At 35.6% G+C, this 9,269-nt stretch overlaps 1 protein-coding gene across 1 annotated transcript; it reads left to right on the top strand.

Moving 5' to 3' along the window:
* The first annotated feature begins 215 nt into the window (after nt 1-215).
* Nucleotides 216-1,232, top strand: LOC105513239 (ATP-dependent Clp protease proteolytic subunit, mitochondrial). Its single transcript, XM_011944089.1, has one exon. The coding sequence runs from the start codon at nt 216-218 to the stop codon at nt 1,020-1,022; it is 807 nt and encodes a 268-aa protein (XP_011799479.1). The 3' UTR covers nt 1,023-1,232.
* The last annotated feature ends 8,037 nt before the right edge of the window (nt 1,233-9,269 follow it).

Raw genomic sequence — 9,269 nt, 5'->3', positions numbered from 1 at the left:
TTCACTGATGTGTTTTACCATGTTAAAATGTTAGAAAAAAATATTACAGAAAGTTCTGAAATGCATGTATTATTTCTCAAACAACCTTTTAAGATGTTTAGCAACCTCACCAAAATATAGAAATTAATCAATATTTCCTCAATAAGTTATGAAATACATAACAGCAAAGAAGATAATTTTAAATAATGGAATATAAAGTCAGGAATAAGATATTAATGCCCACTGCGGCATGCAGGTACCCCGCGCTGGGGCCTCGCCTCGCCGCTCACTTTCCAGCGCAGCGGCCGCCGCAGCGGACGCCCCAAAACGGCCTGGCCCTGCAGCGGAGCCTGCAAGCGACAGCGGCCCGGGCTCTCCCGCTCATGCCCATGGTGGTGGAGCAGACGGGTCGCGGCGAGCGCGCCTATGACATCTACTCGTGGCTGCTGCGGGAGCGCATCGTGTGCGTCACGGGCCCGATCGATGACAGCGTTTCCAGCCTTGTTATCGCACAGCTCCTCTTCCTGCAGTCCGAGAGCAACAAGAAGCCCATCCACATGTACATCAACAGCCCTGGTGGTGTGGTGACTGCGGGCCTGGCCATCTACGACACGATGCAGTACATCCTCAACCCTATCTGCACCTGGTCCGTGGGCCAGGCCGCCAGCATGGGCTCCCGGCTTCTCGCCGCCGGCAGCCCGGGCATGCGCCACTCGCTCCCCAACTCCCGTATCATGATCCACCAGCCCTCAGGAGGCGCCCGGGGCCAAGCCACAGACATTGCCATGCAGGCAGAGGAGATCATGAAGCTCAAGAAGCAACTCTATAACATCTATGCCAAGCACACCAAACAGAGCCTGCAGGTGATCGAGTCCGCCATGGAGAGGGACCGCTACATGAGCCCCATGGAGGCCCAGGAGTTCGGCATCTTAGACAAGGTTCTGGTCCACCCTCCCCAGGATGGTGAGGATGAGCCCACGCTGGTGCAGAAGGAGCCTGTAGAAGCAGCACCAGTGGCAGAACCTGTCCCAGCTAGCACCTGAGAGCTGGTCCTCCTCTCCGGAATCACATGGAGGGGCCAGGGGCCAGCCAGACCCCCAGCTGGGCCCTGCTCACCCCTTGCTGCTGGGCCTGGAGGGGCCCCTTGAGGAACTTTTAATTTGCAAGGGTGCCCCCTATGGACGGGGCATTCCAGCTGAGACACTGTGATTTTAAATTAAATCTTTGCGGTCTTTAAAAAAAAAAAAAAAAAAGATATTAATGCCCATTGATTTAACTTTTATTGAAATGTTATCTAAAATATAATTACAAATATAAAACTGTGAAATAATTGCTTCAAATATTGCAAATAGGAAACTGAAATTGTAAATATGTATATTATTTTTGTAGAATGCCAGACATCTACAAAAATCTTTCAGAAATGAAAAACAAAAACAATGGAAAATTCAGAATGGTTGCTGGTTATGGAGTTGGGAAATGTACAATTGAATAATTTTACAAACAAACAGTAACCAGTTTGATAATGAATCTGGCAATAACAGTAACGAGCCTAAAATATACACACTTATCTTTAACAGAAAATGTGTATTACTTATAAAATAAATGGCAATGTTTCACAAAGGGGAATGAAAGCACACCTGAATGAAAGAAATAGCCCATCTTAGGGAGATTTAATAGTGTAACAAAGCTAACTGTTTTTGCATTTTTTTAAATAGACGTGATAAGTAGAAACAACCAAATGGTTATTTTTACCTGACGTAAAAATAACTGCTTCAAAGTTACAACAATTATCCAAAGATTCCATGGTTTGTACATACATTGATTCTGAAAGTATATTGCATGTCTCAAAGATGACCCACAAGTCATCTAAAGTGCAAATCCCTTCCCTAATTCTTAGCATTTAACAATGTACAATTCCATAGAGTTACAATTTTATGTACCAATAAGGGCTACTAACTGGTTAGACTCTAAACAAGTGTTTTATAGTAGAAATTGGTATGTTACCAGATACTTTTCAACTTCAATATTCTATTAAGAAAGTTGGATTTTTCTTCCTAGAAATTCAGGCTCAGGATAGTGGCAATTTTAGTATTTGAGCATCACCAGTGTGCTTTGAGTATGTCACAATTTTTAATTACTCTTATGTTTGATTTCTAATAATAAATTACTATTAGTATATTTTATAGTTATCAGTTTAGTTGTGGGTTGTTTATTTAAACTTATAGCTACGTTGTGTATTTACATTAATTATATTTATGAACATTATTCAAACTTTGACACATAAATTCACTGCAGTTCATGAATCTCTTCATATGAAGAATTTTTCTTTAAAAACAGTTGAGAGAAGGAAGAGAAACTGGGTGGTTTTGCTCACTTAAGATGATACACAGATCTAAAGAAAAAGAGAGAGAGATTCTCAAGCATAGACTATATAACCTATATCCAATGAGGAACTGATAAAATTGTGATCAATTATATAATCAATTCTTTTTTTCTCCATTTTACCGTTTTTAAAAATTTAGTCACCATTACAAATATATGGTTAGTGCAAGATACAAGATATCAAACAGGAACCTTTTACAGTCAAACTACAAAAAATAAAAAGTAAAAAGCTTGAATTTACAGGCCATTTATTTACACAAAAAGATTCCCTTAATGGATACCTGCAAAACGCAGGTGGTGGTGGTGAGTTGCCTTATATTTTATAATGGTGGTGCATGGTCCAGGCCCCTGCTGACTCCTTTTTCTGTTAAACCCCTTTATCAACAACGTATTTCTGTGGGAATGTTACCCATATCTTTTATTCTGCTCTCTCAACTTCAATTTTATTTTTTTTTCACCACAGAATGAACTTGAATAAATCTGTGCACTCTTTCAGAGTAAAGTAAGCCGTTAGAAAATATTACAAAGCATAGTTGAAGCAGCATTTCCAATGAATTACATTATCACTGAAGCAGGGGGAAGAAAGAGGTAAATGGAGTGCTGCCCAGCCTCATTCATGTTTGAAGAAGAGGAACCTCTAACCCACATCCCAATGAAGAGGGAGGAGAGGAAAATGCATACTGAAATAATATATTCCATAAAGACACTGATTTGGAAGTACTCATCTCTCAGGCCTATTTATCGTTATGTGGAAATAATTCCTGTTGCAGGTGTAAATGTCCACACATAGCCTGTAATGTGCAGTCTATGAATTCAAATCAGGTATTGCTAGGAAGATGGAGAGATTTTAAACACAGAGTGAAGTGTAGGGTTGTTTTCTTTCACATTTTTCGTGGTAAAATTGCTTGAGATAGTGCAAAGGCAGCATTGTACTTTCTAGTTACATTTCAGGAGAGCTGTCTCCAGCTTCTGATTTTGATGACATCTTCCAGAGAGGACTGTGTTTCCATCCCCATCCCAGAGTCTAAAAGTGTCCAGGTCAGAGACGTTTTCGCTAAGGTGTCTACATCCTGCAGCTATAGATGAATCTCTAACAAGCTGCTTGCTTTGAGACCTATTACTTCCGTAATGGGACTCGTTGCTTTCCTAAGCAGCCCTTGTAATTTTCAGCAAGGTCCTTTAACTCAGTTAATGTGAAACATTTGTTCATGCCTAATTTGTCGGAGCCCGGCCATGTTTGTGTTTTCCTTGAGTTGCAGAAGGTTGATTGTGGGGGTAAAACGGTCAGCCTCAAGTGACTACATATCTCTGCTGAATTATAGTAATTACTGTGGATTGCATTTGGTTGGTGCTGTCTGCAAGAGGCCCTCCACGACGAGGTTAACAAGCAGAAGGTAACCAGACATCAGAATATAAGTGCCTCATCACATACAGAAAATTGTTGACAGAGCATTTTTTCCTCTCATAATTATAATAAGGTTCAGTAATGGATGCAGCTGTACAATGCCCTGGAAATTAAAATCTAGAATCCATAATTTAAGGAAAATTAGAATACAGTAGCAGTATTTTTCTTCAAGTTCTGATATTAAGATAGTCCTTTGCACATGCTTTAAAATGTTAGATAACCCCATTTTTATGGAACTTTGGTAATTCTCACCTCTAATTCTCGGCATTTCAGACTCACATCACACTCTTCTTGCTTTGGTAGTTTTTTTCAAAGTGAGAAGAGAACATAATTTGGCTATAATTCAAAATGACAGCTGCATTCTTTTTGAATTTTTTTTCTCCTAACTTGGTGTATCAAAACTGATTTTGTTTCTTATATACCATCCCCCAAACCATTTATTTTATTTTAATGTGTATTTATATAAGATTTAAATTAGCTTTTTCCTTTCTCTTTCCTTTGCATCTGTCAAGACTGGAAGACTTTTTTTTTTCAACTCTAGCATTACGATGACCTTAAACTCCTAGCTGTGGAATTATATTAGAAAACTAACCTTTAAATACATTTTGGATAGGTGACGACTGCAATAATAAGCATGCAGATGTTTGAGTTTTAGCATAATCTTCCTTTGAAGTGTAATTTATAAAATGTACATATACTTTATCATTACACATAATTTAACGAAGCATGATGTAGAATATATAAAATATTCTTCTAGGGGAGAAAATTAACATATTCTAATATGCACGCATGTGGAGCATACATATGGAAGATTTATCACACACTTTATTTATATTACTAACTTTATACAGTAAAATTACATGGTGTTACTTTTATTTTAGAAACTAAATCTCGAGCTGTGTAGTTTGAGTAAAGGCTAACAGTAAACATTTTCTATAACTATTCCTCAGCTTTAAAAATCAACCTATTAAATACTTTAAAAGAAACTGTGACTTTGAAATATAATTGGATTATGGGTGGTCATTCATCCCAGAGGAATGACATTTTATAGAAAAGATATCTTGAGCACTGATAGTATGGAACCATGCTAATAGAGAAATTGCGTTTCACTTTCTAGTTTACTAATCAGTAACGCATCTCGATTTTGCTCTTTCCAAGCTTGTGTGTGTGTGTGTGTGTGTGTGTGTGTACACATGTGTGTGAGAGAGATCTTCCTTAAGGGAGGATAATAATAAAATCATATACAATGGTATAAAATGAGATATTTTCTTTCTCATGAGCTTCTGACAAATTTCAGATAAAAGTTATTTAAAAAATTGTCATGTGGAAGATATAGATAGAGCAGCTAAAATTTCTACAAACTTAAGGGTCATCAACTAGTAAATGAATTAAAATAGATGCAGTGATTAGATAAAAGAAACAATACACACGCAATTTAACAAGGGAAGCATCCAGCAAAAACAAAATCAACCGTGAGAACTAATACCTGGACATTGGGTGGGTGGGGGGAGTCGGGAGGGAGGGAGACTTATTTACAATTTCCAAATAGCAGTTGCTGATTTTTTTTTTTTTTAACTCTCATCTTGCTTTATAGTTAGTGACAAGCTCCATTTGATAAGGACAGGTAATTAAGTAGTTTGTTCTTCACTATCACAGTCTATATTTAGAGTTTTTACTTCTGGAATATGGTGAATAACACTGAAGCTGAGACTTGACCACATTCATACTCAAGACCAAAGATCAGGTCTGCACTTAATAAAAGTAAAACCGTGTTCTCCTTTGTGTAATAAGCCTATAAAGTAGACGTTTTCTTTAGCTTGGCTAAAAGCAGTTTTACTGTGTGTGTAATTTTGAATAATTATCTCTATGTAAATCAGAAACTGCCTTGTGACCCAATGTAGCTTTACTTTGTTAAAATTTCTGTCCTTAGGAAACAATGTCTTCCAAGGAAGAACTTTATCACTATTAACATAAATCTTATGAATCAGAATGAACAAAATTATTACAATTCAGACAAAGTGGACCGCAAACCAAACACAGATATGTGATTTTTAAAAGGGAAATTTCATCAATCTATTTTTTTACTAAAATTTAAGAAGTAAAAATGTAAGGGTATCTTCATAGATAAGAAATCAAAATAATAATAAGATTGACAAATCAAAAAAGTGATATTATCGTTTACTTATTTATATAGAAATAGGTATTGACACACATATTTTTCAGGAAATATGTTATGTTCTGTTATGTTTTAAGCCATTTATTACTCAAATTTTATACATTCTACACTAAGTCATTTATTGCTCAAATTTATCCTATATTTATTCCTAGATTGTGTGAATTAATACAAGGCCCAGAAAAGTGGAATAATGTACAGTATATTTCAAGTATTGTAATTAAAAATTTAAGGATTTAGCCCAGGTTTATCTGAACCAATATCTTCTGTTCTGTTCACTCAAATATTTTGAGGATGAGCATTATTTAGCAATGAATAGGTGTGTTCTTAGGCAGAAAATTCTCCAATGCATTATGCTTAGTGAAAGAGGCCAGACACAAACAGGATGCATGTTGTAAGAGTCTATGTATATGAAATATAAATCCCAGGAGACATAACTCAGATTGGGCGTTGTTAGAGTATAGAGAGGGAGGATGGGAAGAAACTTCTAAAAGAGTTTTACTAAGTGTTATGGAAATACGTTTCAACTAGAGAGAGATGGTCATTGCACAATATTGTGAACATGCTAAATGACACTTAATCGTTCATTTTAAAATGGTTAATTTTACGTTCTGTGAACTTCACCCTAGTAAATTATTTCTAAAATAGAAAACACAACTGTGATGGCAAAGAACATTAGATTCCAGTTCTAACATTATGACACTTAATGCAATGCACGGAAATAGATATGACTCTTCCCTTCCTCCACACGTTCTTTTCCCAAAGTTGATACCCAACATTAAATCCTTTCATAATAGAGAAAATATTGCTGGACAATGACTGTGGCTCTGAGGCAGTTTTAACAACAGAAGTGCCACATGTAACTCAAGTGATTTGTATCCGTGTCGTCCTTAGTTCCTAGCACCATACCTGGCAGAATACTCTATAAAAGTGAGGAGGATTCCATTCTGAAACCCAGGATCAATATAAATAAATAGTTACAAGTTTTCCAAAAGCTACTGCCTGTATGTTTCATAGTCTTGCCTTTATAACCAGTCATGGTTCAACGCCTTATTTCTAACTTTAACTAAAGATATATTCTTCATCATTTAAGGGTAGGGGAAGCAAGAGTGTAAATTGGATTAAAATTAAAATATAGCTTTTTGACAAAAGTTGAATTCTTCGGTACCAGCCATCATGTTATAAGCAACTTTATTGACACACATGTATTAACTTACACACAGTGTAAACATACACTATAGTTTATCTCAGTCAATGGTGGCTTTTTATTTGAAAGAGCTCTATAAACATGAAACCGTTGTGTTGTATGTAATCAACTACACTTTGTTGCCTGATTAAAAAAGGAGTTTTTATCTATTTCATTGGATGACACTTTAATACAGAAAAAGGAAATGCTGTTGAATATTAAAAATCACAGGTAATGAACAGTCAAGGCTTTGGTAAAAAGTTAGCAATCAGGAAAATTTTCAAATGGAAACAAGTGTTACTTGACTATTTTCTAAAATTCAGCAGAACACAAAGCAATTGGTCCTGTTTGTGGCTTTTATTGTCCACTGAAGTAAAGTAATTACAGTATTTCTGACGTCATGTCAGACAACTTTGACTCTTTGAGCTATAATGTGAGTTCTGACATTAGGACTTAAAGTCTGAACCAAACATCAAACATAAAACAATCAGTGACTGCATCTTTAAAACTTGAAGATCCCTCAGATTTTAACCTGTAACAAAGTTGAACTGTTTTATGAAATTAACTAAATGAAAATAGAATTATTCATTCAAGGGGGAATGGATAATATTTAATGGAAACGGAAAAATAAAATGTCTCTTCTCCAAATATATCCAGATGTGTTCAGAAATCACTTTCCATCAAACGGAATTTATTTACACCCAGTATGTTGCCTGCTCCTCACTGTCAGTAATGATTTACAAATTAAATAGTCATGGTGAATATCCAAACAGCCTTCTGCCTCCTGACATCTCTGCCTTCCTTTCTTCATTCTCACCACTGCCTTCCAGTTTTTCTTTGCTTTCAGCATTTGGCTGGCCAATCTGTTTTGAAGTTTTGGGGTAGCCGGATGTTTCAGCAGGGTAGTTTTTTGAACAGAACTTTCAGATCTTAGCTATCTCCCAACTTTAAAGGTCAATGTAAAAATAAAGTATGGAGTTTTTAAAAGGGATTAAAAAAATTCCCCAATTCTGCTCAGTCATCTCTGCAATAGTGCAAAAATACCTAATAAATAGCAAACCTTGGGAAAGGTCAAAATGGAAATTATAAATGCTAAATAACCCAGAGCCAGTACCAGTAATATATAAAATGATGAAATGCCAATTTAAAACCACCATGTGAAGCAAAAACATCTTTATATTTAATTGAAAATGTTCATAACCAGAAGAAATCAAACAAATTTCCAAGCTAAACCCTTCCAAGGCTTGATTACTAGATTGCTGTCATGAAGAATATCATTTCTGCTTAGGATGTCATGGTGCATAATGGGGTTTTGTCTTTTGCAGATTATTGTATAGACCTCATTAAAATAAATTAACTAATTCATCAGATGATTTGTAGTTTTTGCAAAAGATAGCTAATAAATAAGAAAAGGAAGAATAATTTATTTTTTAAAACTTGAAAGTATTTGTCTTTAATGACAAACTTGTGGATGTTGGTTGCTCTCCCACTCAAGGTCATTAACCCTGTAATACTACATGTTCTGGATAGATTCTGCACATCTTTTCCATAGTCAGGAAAAATCTTAAAATTTAATATTTAATGCAGTTATAGATGTTAGGATGGCTTTCAGAAACTTTAAATCTAATAATCTTAGAAAATAACCACTTTTTTTTTTACAGCGTACATCTGCCCGTTGTAAGCATATTTGTCATTAGCATTTAATAAAATGGGTACATTCCATTACTGCTTATTTCTGTTACTATTTCTGCTTGTGTCTGTACTTCAAAGTAGCCTTATGAGAAAAAAATAGAACTTTACCATGAGTTATCATTGTTATTTTAAAAGATAGATGACTCATGATAATATTGTTAGAGTTGTTTTGACCAAACTATACTTTTATTTTCTGTATTTTCAGACTCCCTTTATTTCTCTATTTCATTCTTCATTCTCCCTGAAATGTATTTAATTTCTGGGGTAAATCAAAAGAAAAATCTCCAAGATAGTTAAGGCTCATATAGTTAGAGAATAAGTGAACTTTCCTATATTATAAACTATAAATTAGGTAACTGTAAAATAATAAAAAATGTCCTTGGCTTGCAGGGACAATGGTAAGTGGCAGACTATGAAAGTGTCTTCATAACTTTTAACTAAATTTTTGGGGG

This window comes from Colobus angolensis, unplaced genomic scaffold, assembly GCF_000951035.1.
Source record: "Colobus angolensis palliatus isolate OR3802 unplaced genomic scaffold, Cang.pa_1.0 Scaffold225, whole genome shotgun sequence".
In the NCBI taxonomy this organism is placed as follows: Eukaryota; Metazoa; Chordata; class Mammalia; order Primates; family Cercopithecidae; genus Colobus; species Colobus angolensis.
Note: the sequence above shows the minus strand (reverse complement) of the source record. Positions and strands in the feature narration are given on the sequence as shown.